General features: G+C 41.0%; 1 protein-coding gene and 1 non-coding gene across 2 annotated transcripts; both read right to left on the reverse strand.

The window, feature by feature from the left end:
* Positions 1 to 1,030: 1,030 nt before the first annotated feature.
* Positions 1,031 to 11,758, reverse strand: SHF (Src homology 2 domain containing F). The gene is made up of 7 exons (XM_070762069.1): positions 11,489 to 11,758; positions 8,431 to 8,560; positions 7,369 to 7,599; positions 6,350 to 6,526; positions 4,378 to 4,501; positions 2,632 to 2,751; positions 1,031 to 1,238 (listed from the first exon to the last, which is right to left on the reverse strand). Exons 1-7 carry the CDS (start codon positions 11,756 to 11,758, stop codon positions 1,031 to 1,033), a joined length of 1,260 nt encoding a protein of 419 aa, XP_070618170.1.
* Positions 11,759 to 13,931: 2,173 nt separating this feature from the next.
* TRNAH-GUG (transfer RNA histidin (anticodon GUG)) lies at positions 13,932 to 14,003 on the reverse strand. Its single transcript has one exon. It is a non-coding gene; the product is annotated as a tRNA-His (tRNA).
* Between the last annotated feature and the right edge of the window lie 4,501 nt (positions 14,004 to 18,504).

The raw sequence follows: 18,504 nt of genomic DNA on the forward strand, positions 1-18,504 counted from the left end.
TTAACCATCGATGTAGACAACAATCTTCTCAAAGCATCCACTCTCCAATTAGCCAACAGCAGAAATCCATCAGTCCTGACAGTCAGGTAAAACTTCTAAGAGAAATCGGTTCTTTAAGTTGAGAAATTAAACCAGCTTCTCTATCTGTAGAAATAGAGAATCTCCATTTGATACTGGAATGGAAGCTACCAAAATTAATCTCACCTCTCAGGGCTTCTGGGCTGTCTATCAAGTTACAAATAGACCATGATCTAAAGAGTGGCATACATGTATAAATGACTCGGTGAAAGAATGACATTTCTAAAACCAGGGATGAAATAAAGTGACCATTCAGGCATTAGCTCTGCTCTTGATGTCATCAAATATTCAAGCCGACACCAAAAAATGTTGATGGACACAATATTAGATCCTACAAACATAGAAACATAGAAGATGGACGGCACAAAAAGACCTCCTGGTCCATCTAGTCTGCCCTTATACTATTTCCTGTACTGTATTTTATCTTATGTTTATCCCAGGCATGTTTAAATTCAGTTCATGTGGATTTACCAACCACGTCTGCTGGATGTTTGTTCCAAGCATCTACTACCCTTTCAGTAAAATAATATTTTCTCACGTTGCTTCTGATCTTTCCCCCAACTAACCTCAGATTGTGGCCCCTTGTTCTTGTGTTCACTTTCCTATTAAAAACACTTCCCTCCTGAAACTTATTTAACCGTTTCACGTATTTCAATGTTTCGATCTTGTCCCCCCTTTCCCTTCTGTCCTCCAGACTATACAGATTGAGTTCATTAAGTCTTTCCTGATCAGTTTGATGCTTAAGACCTTCCACCATTTTTGTAGCCCGTCTCTGGACCCGTTCAATTTGATCCCATCTCTTTTTGTAGGTGAGGTTTCCAGAACAGTTTCCAACCTCAGGTGCATCCTGCGTTCTCCGTGCAAAGAGAGCCTGTGGACCACAAATGGTCCACCCAACATGGGATTTTCATGCAGGCCTCGAGCCCACGGCTTCTGAGCCCTTTGGTGCAAGTCACTGCTCTGCGGCCAGGCAGTTGGAGGGCTGAGTAGAGACTGGGTAGAGCAAGGACATGTGTTCAGCTCCTTGGATGGGCAGCTTGTGGCTGACATAGTGGTGGATGACTTCTGGAATGTTGTTGAAGGGAGGGCTGTGCTGGCCCAAGACAAACTTGTTGTCTTCTGTCTGCAGGAGTTTCATGTGAAGGAACCCTTGGCTGCTCCTAGGGAGAGAGAAAGAAGAGGAACACAGCACATATCAGATATTGCATTTGAGGAAAGTAGCCTGTTTGTGCCCGAGCAGCAAACCAGTCCAGCCAACCCACAAACCCAACCTGCCAGCCAGCCACAGACCAGTAGAAAGGGAGTTGAAGTCTTCAATGAAACACAGCAGCAGCAGCAGGAAGTTTGTTTGTTTGTTTGTTTGTTTGTTTAATTTATTTATTTTATTTATTTTATTTATTTTATTTATTTTATTTATTTTATTTATTTTATTTATTTTATTTATTTTATTTATTTTATTTATTTTATTTATTTTATTTATTTATTTTATTTATTTTATTTATTTTATTTATTTTATTTATTTTATTTATTTATTTATTTATTTATTTTATTTTATTTATTTTATTTATTTTATTTATTTTATTTATTTTATTTATTTTATTTATTTTATTTATTTTATTTATTTTATTTATTTTATTTATTTTATTTATTTTATTTATTTTATTTATTTTATTTATTTTATTTTATTTATTTTATTTTATTTTATTTTATTTATTTTATTTATTTTATTTATTTTATTTATTTTATTTATTTTATTTATTTTATTTATTTTATTTATTTTATTTATTTTATTTATTTTATTTATTTTATTTATTTTATTTTATTTATTTTATTTATTTTATTTATTTTATTTATTTTATTTATTTTATTTATTTTATTTATTTTATTTATTTTATTTATTTTATTTATTTTATTTATTTTATTTATTTTATTTATTTTATTTATTTTATTTATTTTATTTATTTTATTTATTTTATTTATTTTATTTATTTTATTTATTTTATTTATTTTATTTATTTTATTTTAATTTATTTGTTTGTTTGTTTATTTACTACTACTACTACTACTACTACTACTACTACTACTACTGTCTACATAAAATAAACTAGTATCTTACCTTGCTACAACTATCTTAGTTCAATAACTCACAGGAACCAACTTTTACAGTGTTACAGCTTCTTCAAAGCATACTTCCACAAACAGCACACAGCTAACAGCGAACAGACAGAGAGAAAGAGCAGGGAACTCTTGCCTAGTTAAATACTTTTCACATAATTGCTAGGTTGCTGCAGGCTCAACTGCCTCTGAATGACTCAGCATTCTGAACTGAGGCCTACTTTCTGCATTAGGATATTACCTAGGGATTTTTAATTCCTGACAGCACGTACCCCCCCCTATTTTCCTCACCCCAAAACTAATGTGCAGTCTTATACTCCATTGTGTCTTATATTCCGAAAAATACAGAATGTGTGATCAAGGCCACAGCCATTCCCTTTAATGATTGTAATACCCCCTCCTACCAAGAGGAGGCATCATTTGTATAATTACACTCACTTGAGGGAGAGGGAAAAGGCATCGTGGCTACTTTCACTGTTCCGAACCAGGTAACTGGCTTCCCGGCAAAGTCGGAGAAGGCTCTCAGCATCCACCCGACTCAAGGTCCCATGATACCATCTGCAAAAAGAGAGAGAGAGAGAAAAATTCTCTTTTTTTCCCTTAAAAAAAAGTATTCAAAAAGTTGAAATGCAATATTTTTTTCCATCGTAATCAGTAGTGGGTTGCTACCGGTACGGTAAAGAATGGCATACCGGTAGCGATCGCCATATTGCACTCGCACTTCGGTTATCTTGCATGTATAGAAACATAGAAACATAGAAGATTGACGGCAGAAAAAGACCTCCTGGTCCATCTAGTCTGCCCTTATACTATTGCCTGTATTTTATCTTAGGATGGATATATGTTTATCCCGGGCATGTTTGAATTCCATGTCTGCTGGAAGTTTGTTCCAACCATTTCTGCTGGAAGTTTGTTCCAAGCATCTACTACTCTTTCAGTAAAATAATATTTTCTCATGTTGCTTCTGATCTTTTCCCCAAATAACCTCAGGTTGTGCCAGTGTTCCCTCTAATTTTTTGGGGGGGTGGGCGGAAAAGTATAGTGTCTGAGAGGCAGTCCCTTTGGGACTGGGCGGCACAGAAATAATAAATAGATAGATAGATAGATAGATAGATAGATAGATAGATAGATAGATAGATAGATAGATAGATAGATAGATAGATAGATAAACAAACAAACAAACAAACAAACAAATAAAAAACCCACCCTGTTTTGCTTCAGAGAATTTCAAAATAAATTACTGTACTGTGTGTCTATAACAGTGAGCTCATAATAGGGCAACTCTATCAATATCAAAATGCCACTTAAATAGTTGAGCTAGTTTCAAACTAGATTTTGATTTTCTTTCTCTCTTCCTTACTCCCATTCTTTTTCTTTCTCTTTTCCTTCCTCTCTTTTTTCTACCTGTTTCTCTTCCTCTCTTCCTCTCTCTCTCCTTCCCTCTCCCTCTTTCCCTCTCGGCTTCTGGGCAGGTTTGGAAAACTCTGAGTTGATGATGATTTTTAAGTGAGCGATTGCTCACTGCTCAGCTTAGAGGGAACTATGGGTTGTGCCCCCTTGTTCTTGTGTTCATTCTCCTATTAAAAACACTTCCGTCCTGAACCTTATTTAACCCTTTAACATATTTAAATGTTTCGATCATGTCCCCCCTTTTCCTTCTGTCCTCCAGACTATACAGATGGAGTTCATGAAGTCTTTCCTGATACGTTTTATGCTTAAGACCTTCCACCATTTTTGTAGCCCGTCTTTGGACCTGTTCAATTTTACCAATATCTTTTTGTAGGTGAGGTCTCCAGAACTGGACACAGCATTCCAAATGGGGTCTCACCAGCGGTCTATGCAGCAGGATCACAATCTCGCTCTTTCTGCTTGTTATACCTCTAGCTATGCAGCCAAGCATTCTACTTGCTTTCCCTACCGCCTGACTGCACTGTTCACCCATTTTGAGACTGTCAGAAATCACGACCCCTAAATCCTTCTCTTCTGAAGTTTTTGCTAGCACAGAACTGCCGATACAATACTCAGATTGAGGATTTATTTTCCCCAAGTACTGTACATTATTTTACATTTGGAAACATTAAACTGCAATTTCCGTTGGTTTGAGCACTTATGTAGTGATTTCTCTATGTAGGTCAGGGTCTCCCTGGGAGTGAGGGGTGGTGGTTTTTAAATCATCCTACTTACCCTTGGCTCTCCAGTGGCAGTGCAGGATTGACATATTCGCCAAAAGCTGCCCCATCCTCTGGGCTCAACCAGCAGGGGGCGCCCTTTCCCTCTGTGCATGCCGGCACATGGTTCTTCACGGCACCTTGGAGCAGAAGCACACAATGGAATGTGAAAGGTGGAGTTGTGGGAGGCGGCTGCAGGACAAGAGGGAGAGGCAGGATCAGGCCCCGGGGGGGTGGGAGAATATGGGAAGGGGGGAGCAAATGAGACGGAGATAAAAAATATAGCCAATGCGCTGAGGATTTGGCAAACATGGGGGTATGTGCGGCGGGAGCAAGAGGATCTTTACAATTTTTTATTATTGGATTGTACATGTTGTTTTTATTATTGTTGTTAGCCGCCCCGAGTCTACGGAGAGGGGCGGCATACAAATCCAATAAATTATTATTATTATTATTATTATTATTATTATTATTATTATTATTATTATTATTATTAACTGAGCTCCCCACCCCTTTTCAATCCATTGCACATTGGAGAACTGTGTACAGTTCTGGTCACTGCACCTCAAGAAGGATATAATGGAACTGAAAAAGGGGCAACAAGAATGGTCAAGCGAATGGAACCCCTCCCTTATGAAACCAGGTTGCAACGCCTTGGTCTCTTCAGCCTTGAAAGACGGCGTTGAAGGGGTGACTGGATCGAAGTGTATAAAATCATGCATGGGATAGAAAATGTGGATAGAGGAAAATTCTTTTCTCTATCACACAATACTAGGACGAGGGGGCCCTCCCTAAAGCTCACAGGTAAGAAAGTGAGGACAAATCAAGGGAAATATTTCTTCACCCAGAAGGTCCTTGGTTTATGGAATTCACTTCCAGAAGAAGTCACAACAGCTGTCAGCCTGGAGAGCTTCAAGGCAGGATTAGACAGATTCATGGATGCCAAGTGTATCCACGGTGGTTATTGAAATGGATGTCCAAGTGCTGCCTCTATGTTGCTTGAGGCAGGCAGGATTCCCTTGAGTACCATTTGTTGGGGGTCAAGGGAAAGGGAGGGTCTTGCCTTCTCTTTCTGCTCAAGATCCCCAAGGACAATTGGTGGGCCACTGTGGGACACAGAATGCTGGACTCGATGGGCTTTGGCCCGATTCAGCATAGCTCTTCTTATGTTCCTATGTGTTAGGTGAGGAGGTGGATTCCCTCGGACAGAGGGGCTGCGTTATGAAGGAGCAAGAGGCAACTGAGCCCAGAGAGTTTGTGTGAGAGAAAGAGGGCGAAGACAACTCCTCCTCAGTACATTTCTCATATCACAGATGCAAATAGCAGAGCCTTCAGTCCGGCAAGATTCTGTCTATCAGTGTGGAACAATAAATAACTCAGCTGGGTCAGAATTGTCATGTGTCTTTCTTGGTTTCGGGCCATTCTTGGTTACAGTGACTGAGGTGTTGTGGGACTTGAAGTCCACACACATGAATTCTGGGAGTTGAAGTCCACCAATGACGTGATAGAAGGTAAGAGGATGAAGACATCTCCTTCTCAATAGGTGCCAGAGTATATTGTAGATGGAAAGAGGAGAGTCTTTAGTCTGGCAAGATTCAGTCTATCGTTGTGGAACAATAAATAACTCAGTTGGGTAAGAATTGCCATGTGTCATTCTTGGTTTTGGGCCATTCTTGGTTACGGTGACTGAGGTGTTATGGGGTTTGAAGTCCACACACATGATTTCTGGGAGTTGAAGTCCAACTATGGCATGATAGAAGGTAAGAGGATGAAGACATCTCCTTCTCAATAGGTGCCAGAGTATATTGTAGATACAAAGAGAAGAGTCTTTAGTCTGGCAAGATTCAGTCTATCGTTGTGGAACAGTAAATAACTGAGCTGAGTAAGAATTGCCATGTGTACAAATCAGAGGCGACAGAGTGCTCAGTTATATTATTTTAAGGGCTGAAACACACATACATACACCTTTCTTCAATAGGCTTACTCACTATTGTCTTCCAGAGGAGAAGAGTCTGGAGCACTGGCACCGGCATTCTGGAGGCCCGGCGGAGCATCTCTGGTGCTTTGGAGAAGGAGATGTTTCTCGGGCTCAGAGTGGTTAGTCGAACCATCCAGCTGTCCCACCGGAGGAGGCCACGGCAAGTCCTTGATCCCTTCAATCTCCACTGGGTTGAACCATCAAGAGAAAACAATTTCAGGAGGAGGAGAGGCTGGCTGAAGACATTCAGAGAGCAGGAGGAGGCCACCGGGGTAGGTAGCCTTGTGACCACGGGTGGGACAAGACCACCCGAGTCCAATTCTCAGGACCTCTCCCATTCAAGACCAAATGAAAGAAAGGTGGAGAGAATCAGAGGTGGGTTCTGTAAGCTACAGGCAACATATCTTGCAATGGGGTGGGTGGGGTGAGGAGGGAGGTTAAGTAGAGAACGGACAAATTGGTGGAAGGGTTTTGGCCTCCGTTTTATTCCTGCTCTGATCTACACTTAACCAGAGATGCCTTGTGGGAGGGAGGGAGGAGGAGGAGAAGGAAAAAGAAGGAGGAGGAGGAGGAGGGAGGAGGAGGAGGAAGAAGAAAGAGTAGAAAGAAGAGGATGAGAAAGATGAGGAGGAAGAGGAGAAAGAACAAGAATAGGAGGAAGAGGAGGAGGAAGAAGGGAGGAAGAGGAGAAGGAGAAGGAGAAGAAGAAGAAGAAGAAGGGGGAGGAGGATGAAGAGGAGAAAGTTGAGGAGGAGAAAGAAGAAGAAGAGAAAGAGGAGGAGAAAGAAGAAGAAGAGGAGGAAGAGGAGGAGGAAGAAGGGAGGAAGAGGAGAAGGAGAAGGAGAAGAAGAAGAAGGAGAAGAAGAAGAAGAAGAAGGATGAAGAGGAGAAAGTTGAGGAGGAGAAAGAAGAAGAAGAGAAAGAGGAGGAGGAAGAGGAAGAAGAGGAGGAGGAGGAGGGATTCGACATCTGGACTTCTACTGGTCCCTCAGGTACTAACCAATGGTGGAGCATCTTATCTTGGCTCACCCGCAAAGACTCTGGAGATCCTCTCCTTCTTCCATTCCCACGGCTGGTCATACTCCTCTGGAGGCCTCTCGTCGTCTTCCGGCAACCAGGAGTAGCGACAGGAGACGGCAGGCTGGGAAGACGGCTGGTCCTCTGGGCCCGATTCGTCCTCCGGGGCTTCGTAGGGAGTGTCATACAAAGGCAGAGGCTTCGGAGTGGCAGGTTCTTCCTTGGGGCCATCCTTCTGAACCTCTAGGTTGCAAAGGGGAGAAGAGAGTCCCGGGCCTGGTTATGCACGATGTTCAGTCGGTTTGAGTGTGTAGTACATAATTTTTTTTATAACAATGTGTTTTAAATTAGTTTTTTAATTTTTTAACACTAGATTTGTATTTATAGTGTACTGATGTTATGTTGTGAGCCGCCCCAAGTCTTCGGAGAGGGACGGCATACAAATCTAATAAATAATAATAAATAATAATAATAATAATAATAATAATAAATAATAATAATAACAACAACAATAATAAAACAACAACAATAACAACAATAACAACAATAATAATAATTAAGAGATAATAACAATCTCTTTATTGTTGTTGTTGTTGTTGTTGTTGTTATTGTTGTTGTTGTTGTTATTATTATTATTATTATTACAACACCAACTCTCCCCTCCAAATAGAACTTCTCGTAGTATCATGGAAGGACTTTCAGTGGTGGTAGTGGAGGAGGAGTTAAAGGAGAACTGTGGGCCCCTTGATGTTCAAAGCCCCTACATAGCATTGTACCAGATTATTTATGAGACCATCTTCTGCCTCACATATCCCAGCAACAGGTTAGGTCGCACAGAGTCGGCCTTCTCCGGGTCCCATCGGCCAAACAATGCCCACTGGTGGGACCGCAGGGAAGGGCCTTCTCTGTGGCGGCCCCAGTCCCCTGGAACCAACTGCCCCCAGAGATTCGTACTTCCCTGACTCTCCTTCCCTTTCGAAAGGCATTAAAAACACATCTATGTTGCGAAGGTAATCTGGTCCTAAGCCTGGTAGGGCTTTATAGGTTAAAGGTTAATTAAAATGCCTCCCTTACCTGTCAGGAGCTTCTGAGCATCAAACGGTTCCATGTACCCTTCGTTTTTATCTCTTTGCTGCTCCTGCGTCCGACTAGGAGTGTCTTGCCTCGTGTCGAATGGGTCTGAATAGTCTTGCAGGATGGTCATCTACAAAAGGAAAGGACCATTTAAACTGTGGATTCGGCCATATCAGGATGGGGAGGCTCCGAGTCTGCGGAGAGCGGCGGCATACAAATCTAATAAATAATAATAATAATAATAATAATAATAATAATAAGTAGCACCCTCCAAGCCAAGATGCATCCCTGTCTTTAACTCCGAGAATCCAATTCGACTTATTTTATCCTGACCACGCCAGAGGATTTTGAGATCTAAGGGAGAAGTAAAATTGCTTGTCCACCCTTTTCATTCATCAGCAACTCAAGGAGAGATACTTTAAACTGCAACAACATCGCCAAAAAGGCTTCAAGAGTTGTTAACCTAATCCTGCATAGCTTCTGCTCTGGTAATCTCACACTACTAACCAGATCATACAAAACTTTCTCCAAGCCAATCCTTGAATACAGCTCATTTGTCTGGAACCCACACCTCATTTTGGACAGAAACACTCTAGAAAATGTCCAGAGATACTTTACGAGAAGAGCCCTCCTCTCCTCCACTCGCAACAGAATACCCTACTCAATTAGACTCACTATCCAATGTTTAGAAAGCTTAGAACTACGTTGCCTTAAACACAACGTAAGCATAGCTCATAAAATCATCTCCTACAACGTCCTTCCTGTCAACGACTACTTCAACTTCAACCACAACAACACATGAGCACACAACAGATACAAACTTAAAGTAAACTGCTCTAAACTCGACTGCAGGAAATACGACTTTAGTAACCCAGTAGTTGATGCATGGAACTCACTACCGGACTCTGTAGTATCATCACCTGACCCTCAAAACTTTACCTTTAAACTATCCACTATTGACCTCTCCTAAGAGGTCAGTAAGGGGCGTGCATAAGTGCACCAGCGTGCCTTCCGTCCCCTGTCCTAATGTTTCTCTCTTACTAGTATCATGTATATAAATATTATTATATCTTTGTATACCACCAATACTTACTTGAAAAAATAAATAAATAAATAAGTAAATAAGTAAATACGGTGAGTAAATAAGTAAATACGGTAAGTAAATAAGTAAATAAGTAAATACGGTAAGTAAATAAGTAAGTAAGTAAGTAAGTAAGTAAGTAAATAAGTAAATAAGTAAATAAGTAAATAAGTAAATAAGTAAATAAGTAAATAAGTAAATAAGTAAATAAGTAAATAAGTAAATAAGTAAATAAGTAAATAAGTAAATAAATAATCACTAACATGGAGGCAAACTTTATAGTAACGGAACACCTGTTTCTGCCTGTCCATTCAAAAGAAAGGCCCACAAATAGGATCCCTAAAATCTACAAAACTTAAAAGAGCTACAAAAAGCTACACAAAATAGCTAAAAGAAACTTAAGTGGTTTGTGCAACTCCGGGCTTGGTCTGTGCATGTTGTGTGAACCAGTCTGCCACTTCAAGCTACCAGATGTGAACCCAGCATTGGTGTTTTAAGGAAGATTTAGCTATCTGAGCCCAAGAGTTTATGGGTTGTTAGGGGGTTTTTTTTAAGATAAAAGGATGCCTTTAATTAATTCATGCATGTAAATGCAGCCCAACTGTGTTTGTTTTGGGTTTGCTAAAATGCAAACAAAATACCTGATTTAATTTGGATTAATTTGGATTTAATTTGGAATGTTTTTCCAGTTTTTCTCCCCCCCTTCTCAATCTGTTTAATTTGTCTATAAGGGTCGTGCATAAGTGCATCAGCGTGCCTACCGTACCTGTCCTAATGTTTCCCTCTTATTAGTACCAATATCATGTATACAAACCATGTTATTTCTTTGTATACTTATTTATTTATTTATTTATTTATTTATTATTTATTTATTTATTTATTTATTTATTTATTCATTCATTCATTCATTCATTCATTTGTCCAATACACAAATACATAGGAAGAAAAATGGACATGTGGTAATATATATGGTAAAAGTGAACTTAGAGGAGAGGATATATGAAAGGAAGAGAATATACTGTATATGATAGGTGGAAGAGAGGAAAGACAATTGGACAGGGGACGAAAGGCACACCAGTGCACTTATGTACGCTCCTTACTGGCCTCTTAGGAACCTGGAGAGGTCAATCGTGGAGAGTCTAAGGGAGAAATGTTGGGGGTTAGGGGTTGACACAATTGAGTCCGTACCATTGAGTACTACCAACATGTACTTGACAAACAAACAAACAAATAGAGAAATAAAATTTAGCATGCCTCCTCTTTATTTTGCTTTCCGGAGCAGCCCTAAAACCCATCATCCACACTTGAATTCCAATCCATGCATCCAAACCAACACACCCCCTACCCACACCATTCCTTGCCCACTAACCTCCTTTCTGCCACAAAGGGGGAGTGGGCGTCAAAAATATGGCAGAGTGTGCCCTGCCCCAAATGCTTTCCAAGACCAACTCCATAGACCCTTCGCCTTTAGCAGTGGCCCATGGAGCTTGGAGTCACCCAACCGCTCCGCCTCTGGAGCAGCCCAGCCAAAAGAACCCACAAGCCCCAACATTTTTCCCTTAGACTTTCCACGGGTGACTTCTCCAGGTTCCTTAGAGGTCAGTAAGGGGCGAGCCTAAGTGCACTGGTGTGCCTTCCGTCCCCTGTCCAATTGTCTCTCCTACATTTTATATATCTTTTCTCCCATCCATATGTCCTTCCTCTACTCTTCATTGATGTACAGTATTCTATTCTCATATCTCTTCTTCGATCCCTTCCCTGATATTTACTACTACACGTTTTTATTCTCCTTAACTTTCCATTTGTATTGGACAAAATAAATAAATAAAATAAATAAATAAACAAGACCCAATTTGCCCCCAGCCCTGGAAGGCGAAGGGGGGTCTTCCCACTCATCCCCTCCAGGGAGAAAGGATGCCCAGCCCTTCCTCTTCTTCCTCCTCCCTTCCCTAGACCCCCACCCCTCAAATTCAAGACCTTGTTCTCCTTCTGGTCCGTCCCGGGGGAGGGGGCGGCCCTCTCGGCTTCCACCCGGATGAGCCTGCGGCGAGGCGAGCGGCAGCGTCGGGGGGCGGCCGGGGGGGCCTCGTGGGAGCCCCCGCCGTAGGGGTCCTCGAAGTCGCGCTCGCGTTGCAAGCGGTAGGCGGCCAGGAGGTCGGGCTGCTCGGGACCCGCCGCGTAGTCCGGCTGCGGGGGCTCCGGCCGGGCGCTGCGGAAGAGGAGGCGGTCGCGGAGCCAGCGAGCCATGGCGATGCGCGGAGCGAGCGCCGGTCCGATCCAGCCCGGGCCCGGTTCCGAAGCGCAAAGGGGCTTTTAGCCGGCCGGTTCTTCCAGTAGCATCACTAGCAGCAGCATCCCTGATTCTGGCTGGACCACTCCAGCATCACCACTAGCAGCATCTTTCCCCGATTCCGGCTGGACCGCTCCGCTGCGGACCCCCGCGGGGACTGCTCCGCCCCCGCCCCGGCCGCCCAACCCACCCACTCTTTGCCCACCCGTCTTTTCAAACCCGCATCCTCCGCCTTTTACTACCTCCCGAGATGCTGCCCCGGACTACAAAGCCCGGCAGTCCCAGCGGCTCTTGGGTGAGGGATGATGGGAGCTGTAGTTCGTCAACTCCGGAGGGGGGGGGGTGTCTTCCCATCCCCGGGCGCTCAGCAGAAAATTGACGGCAGAAAAAGACCTCCTGGTCCATCTAGCCTGCCCTTATTTTATCTTAGGATGGATCTATGTTTATCCCAGGCATGTTTAAATTCAGTCACTGTGGAGTCTTCCTTCTTTCTTTCTTTCTTTCTTTCTTTCTTTCTTTCTTTCTTTCCTTCCTTCCTTCCTTCCTTCTTTCCCTTCCTTCCTTCTCTTTTTTTCCTTCCTTCTTTCTTTCCTTCCTCCCTTCCTTCTTCATTCATAGAAGATTGACGGCAGAAAAAGACCTCTTGGTCCATCTAGTCTGCCCTTATAGTATTTCCTGTATTTTATCTTAGGATGGATCTATGTTTATCCCAGGCATGTTTAAATTCAGTGACTGTGGATTAGTGGTTCCCAAACTTGGCGACTTTAAGACTTGTGGACTTCAACTCCCAGAATTCTCCAGCCATCCATGCTATGCTATGCTGGCTGGAGAATTCTGGGAGTTGAAGTCCACAAGTCTTAAAGTTGCCAAGTTTGGGAACCACTGCTGTGGATTGACCAACCACGACTGCTGGAAGTTTGTTCCAAGCATCTACGACTCTTTCGGTCAAATCACATTTCCTCACGTTGCTTCTTATCTTTCCCCCAATTAACCTCAGATTGTGTCCCCTTGTTCTTGGGTTCACTTTCCTATTAAAAACACTTCCCTCCTGAACCTTATTTAACCCTTTCGCATATTTAAATGTTTCGACCAACTCTATTATTCCATTCCATTCCATTCTATTCTATTATTTCATTCCAAAATCTATTCTATTCTATTCTATTCTATTCTATTCTAGTCCAGTCCAGTCCAGTCCAATAATTATTCTATTGTATTCTAATTATTATTTTATTCTATTAATTATTATTCCATTCCCTTAATTTATTCTATTGCATTCTAATTATTATTCTATTCTATTAATTATTCCATCCCATTCCAGTCTATTAATTATTATTCTATTCTATTGTAATTATTACTCTACTCTATTAATTATTATTCTCTTCTATTCTATTAATCATTCCATTCTATTCATTATTACTCTGTTGCATGCTATTAATTAATCTATTCCATTCCATTCCGTTCTATTTATTATTGTATTCTAATTATTATTCTATTCTATTAATTATTCCTTTCCATTCCATTCCATTAATTATTATTCCATTCTATTAATTATTCCATCCCATTCCAGCCTATTAATTATTATTCTATTCTATTGTAATTATTACTCTACTCTATTAATTATTATTCTCTTCTATTCTATTAATCATTCCATTCCATTCATTATTACTCTGTTGCATGCTATTAATTAATCTATTCCATTCCATTCCGTTCTATTTATTATTGTATTCTAATTATTATTCTATTCTATTAATTATTCCTTTCCATTCCATTAATTATTATTCCATTCTATTCATTGGCCTTAAATGGGTTAAATAATCTTAAAAATAGCAAAATGCACACCTCCTGAGCAAAACGCAGCCGGGGCTTTTTGCGCCTTGCTTTCCAGCAAGTTTACACCGATATTTCCAGCAAATAATGCCCGCAAAACATACACTCCGAATCTAGAAGGGGTTTCTGGCTGTAATCCAAGTTTCCTTTCTGACCCGACGTTGGGCTTTATTGCTGCATTGAATTTTGCAAGAGTCTTCCTGTTTTCCTTTGCTGTCGAATAATTTTAAAAGCCCCCAAAAAAGTCCCTTGTTATTAAACATTTACAATCCGAATTCAGAAGGAAAAAAGGAAATGCACCCTTGCCGTGACTCGGATTCGAACCGAGGTTGCTGCGGCCACAACGCAGAGTACTAACCACTATACGATCACGGCGAGCCACCCAAGTGCCTGGGAAATAGCTTGGCAACCGCCTTCTTCATTTCTATGGTCCCCTGACGTCATCGCTTCTTTGAATGGGGATTCGTGTTTGCTTCGCACAGCGCCACCTTTGGTGAGTAGGCTGCAAAACAGGATGGAAGCAATTATTAAACTGAATTTATTTTTATTTTTTTTGGACAATATATAATTTTCAGTGGCCGGCAGTGACTTTTAAACAGTACAGTACTGCAGAGTCCCGAAGGGATTCTTTGTATCTTTCCGTCCCTGCAATGATTATTTCCCCCTGCATCTTTAAGAATTTTGCATGCTTGGCTTTGCAATTTGGCTGTTATCTAAAGAAACCTAAAGTCAAGAAAAGAAGCAACCGATGGAAATTAATCAAGGAGAGCAGCAACCTAGGACTAAGGAGGAATTTGCTGTCCATGAGAATAATAAACCAGTGGAACGACTGGCCTCCAGAAGTTGTGGTTGCTCTAACACTGAAAGTTTTAAGAAAAGATTAGATAGCCATTTGTCTGAAGCGGGTTGGACTAGATGACCCTTAAGGTCCCTTCCAACTCTGTTATTCTGTTATTTGCAAACACACTGCTAAAGTTCAAGGCACTTTACTCAGGGTGGAAATATACATCCTCCTCCCCTTTACATACACATTCTCTTCATTGTCACTTATTATACCTATGACAGCTTTGGAAAAAGCCAGTCTCAGATGAGGATTTATCACAAAGAATTTAGCTGTAACTTGTGTAATGATACAGATGTCTACTTTCTACAGCTTTTCCCTTGGTGGGTTGCGATGCTGCAAATTGCTTTTCCATCTCTCTGCAGAAAAAAAAACAATTGCTGCCAACCTGCCTTCCATTGAGGACCTGTGTACGAGTCAAAAAGTGGCCCGTGAAAATATTTACTGACCCCTCGGATCTTGGACATAACCTGTTTCAGCTTCTACCCTCAAAACGTCACTACAGAGCACTGCACACCAAGACAATTAGACAAGAACAGTTTCCCCCCGAATGCCATCATTCTGCTAAACCAATAATTCCCTCAACACTGTCAAGCTATTTACTAAGTCTGCACTACTATTACTACTAGTTTCATTCCCATCATCCATTTCCTCCCACTTAGGACTGTATGACTATAACTTGTTGCTCGTATCCTTAAGATTTTTTTTATTAATATTGATTGTTTCTTCATTGCTTATTTGACCCCTATGACAATCATTAAGGGTTGTACCTTGTAATTCTTGAGAAATCTATATTTTCTTTTATGTACACTGAGAGCAGATGCACCAAAGACAAATTCCTTGTGTGTCCAATCACACTTGGCCAATAAAATTCTATTCTATTCTATTCTATTCTATTCCATCTATATTCTATTCCATTCTCTGTCCTATCCTATTCTATTCACTATCCTATCCTATCCTATCCTACTCTATTCTACTCTACTCTACTCTACTCTACTCTATTCTATTCTATTCCATCTATATTCTATTCTATTCTCTGTCCTATCCTATTCTATTCACTATCCTATCCTATCCTACTCTACTCTACTCTACTCTATTCTACTCTATTCTATTCTATTCTACTCTACTCTATTCTATTGTTTAACAAAAATATTTGGGGCTTTATTGTGGTCCTAAGGTTGAGAACGACAGGTACCTGTACCTGTGAAGGTACAAGGTTGGGTTGTGAGATTGATTAAGAAACCTTTTTTTTTTATCTGGGTGGCACCCAAACATAAAGTCTACCAGACATTGTGGCATCTAAAATTGATATGGGATGTGTTTCAGTGAGTTGCACACATACACACACACACACACACACACACAGAGACCTTTTAATGGAGCTGCTGGGTTGCACTTCTGGTATCTGGTTGTTATCTCCACTGTCCAAAGTTGATGGTTATGAAGTTGGCACCTACAACATGCGAATGAAATCCTGCAAGGAAGCTTTGCTGCATTGCGTTCTCCTTCAGTGACTATCGAGAAGCTTAAAGGTCACTCTTTGGCTTCTGATTGCATGTTTGTGTTGGTCCTTATCATTTTCTCTCGAATGCCCTTTGATGCTAGTCATTTTTGCAAGCCAATGTTCAATTTTTCGTATATTCATCGTATCTGGCCTTCGTTTGGCATGCCACAGCCTCCCGGAACACATAAATATTAGGTACGAATACTACGGTAATAAAATTATGGCGCGTCATCCTATAAGTGAGAACTGGCCTAGAACTGGGCTTTATCCCACGCAGGAATAAAGTTTATTTGCCTTCTGATTGTTTTCAAGCTATCCGAGAGTTGCGTGGTTTAATGTGTAACAAGAACCAAGGTTCTTGTTGAAACCTCAGCATGTTTTACACTTCCCAGAGTACAAGGGGGCACACGCTTGTCCTGTTGAGCACATGGTCTAAAATTATGGGATTGTGGTGGTTTAGAGGGATTTTTTAAAGAGATCCAAGCATTGCAAGAATTACTGGAATTCCATTTTATTTGATTGATAGATAGATAGATAGATAGATAGATAGATAGATAGATAGATAGATAGATAGATAGATAGATAGAGACAGACAGACAGACAGACAGACAGACAGACAGACAGACAGACAGACGAGAGTGTGTGAGAGAAATAGAATTATAATAATATACTGCTCAAAAAAATAAAGGGAACACTCAAATAACACATCCTAGATCTCAATGAATGAAATATTCTCATTGAATATTTCATTTGCACAAATATTCCATTTGCACAACAGCATGTAAAATTGACTGTCAATCAGTGTTGCTTCCTAAGTGGACAGTTTGATTTCACATAGGTTTGATTTACTTGAAGTTATATTATGTTTTTTAACTGTTTCAAATATGTTTTTGAGCAACGTATCATCTTGAAAACCTGCTGAAGTCTACTTCTATTCCTTCTTTCACCAAATAAAATCAAGGCAGGGTTATTTTACTTTTCTTTTTTTCATGCTTTCCATTTACCCAAACCTGAGTGGGTTTTTCCCTTAATTGCTCTTGGGTATTGAGGTGACCTTGGAAAGAAAAGATCAAGATGATTTTTGCCTTTTTCTACAAGGGTTACACCGAAGGCGCTGCCTAAAATATAACCTGGAGAAGATCACAGAGAGCAAAAAATATTGACATCCGTTCTAGCCCTTCTCTGCTTATGACCCTAAGTTATTTATTTGTTTGTTTGTTTGTTTGTTTGTTTGTTTGTTTGTTTGTTTGTTTATTGATTGATTGATTGATTGATTGATTCATTCATTCATTCATTCATTCATTTATTTATTTATTTATTTATTTATTGGATTTATATGCCACCCCGCTCCGTGGACTCGGGGCGGCTAACAACAGTGATAAAAACAATATATAGCAATCCAATAATAAAACAACTAAAAACCCTTATTTATAAAACCAAACATACATACAAACATACCATGCATAAACTGTAGAGGCCCAGGGGGAAAGAACATCTCAGTTCCCCCATGCCTGACAGCAGAGGTGGGTTTTAAGGAGCTTACGAAAGGCGAGGAGGGTGGGGGCAATTCTGATCTCTGGAGGGAGTTGGTTCCACAGGGCCGGGGCCGCCACAGAGAAGGCTCTTCCCCTGGGGCCCGCCAAACGACATTGTTTGGTTGACGGGACCCGGAGAAGGCCCACTCTGTGGGACCTAATCGGTCACTGGGATTCGTGCGGCCGAAGGCGGTCCCTGAGATAATCTGGTCCGGTGCCATGAAGGGCTTTATAGGTCATAACCAACACTTTGAATTGTGACCGGAAACTGATTGGCAACCAATGCAGACTGCGGAGTGTTGGTGTGACATGGGCATGGATGTATTGTTGGCCTTTATCCCTAGGTAGCCTTTCCTTCTTCTACCCGTTCTGTATTTAAGGAGTAGGGTCCCTTTGCTGTCTAAAACCAGGTGTGCTTCAAATCCAGGTGTGTTCAAAGGACAACAAGAAGACCTCAGGAGAACCAACAAGTCTCCAGCAAACCTTCCTGGAGATTTTTTCCTGCCATCTACTATGTCCTCTCCACATAGTTGTTGGGAAATGGATTTTGACTTTCACTCAATTGGGATCTTGCCTCTCAGTTCCCAGGGGGGAAGGAATGAAGTTATTCCTGGAAACAGGTAAGTAAAAATAGTGGGATGTTGAAACATAATAAAACTCCCAGGTGGGTGAGTATGGGGAGGAGCAGGGTTTTTATGAGCTAATAAATCTATCGCCAGGTCTTTGGACTGTGCAGTTAATTGATGACCGATTTACGATCCGGTCTTAAGGATAAGTTGTAAAAGCAGGACTTCTTGGGTTCTGAAGGTAAGTTGGGGAGAGACTGGTTTTTTTTTCTGGGAGTTCTTTACCATGGATATGGGTAGGATTACTGTCAGGATTGGGGAGAGAATTAGACCCACTAAAGGGGGATTAAGGGACAACTGGTTCGCCTAGACGAAGGAGCCAGACAGCAAAAACTGTGGGGGCTGGCTTGGGACCCCCAGAAGTGTGGGA

This window comes from Erythrolamprus reginae, chromosome 10 (assembly GCF_031021105.1).
Source record: "Erythrolamprus reginae isolate rEryReg1 chromosome 10, rEryReg1.hap1, whole genome shotgun sequence".
In the NCBI taxonomy this organism is placed as follows: domain Eukaryota; kingdom Metazoa; phylum Chordata; class Lepidosauria; order Squamata; family Dipsadidae; genus Erythrolamprus; species Erythrolamprus reginae.

Bases quoted from the DNA above. Each gene is read 5' to 3' on its own strand.
- SHF (XM_070762069.1), bottom strand. From the start codon at position 11,758: ATGGCTCGCTGGCTCCGCGACCGCCTCCTCTTCCGCAGCGCCCGGCCG. The intron at 6,527-7,368 runs GTGAGCCAAGAT...GGTTCAACCCAG, and splicing joins GATCTCCAGAGTCTTTGCGG to TGGAGATTGAAGGGATCAAG. The intron at 1,239-2,631 runs GTGAGTGTAATT...CTCTCTCCCTAG, and splicing joins GCCTTTTCCCTCTCCCTCAA to GAGCAGCCAAGGGTTCCTTC.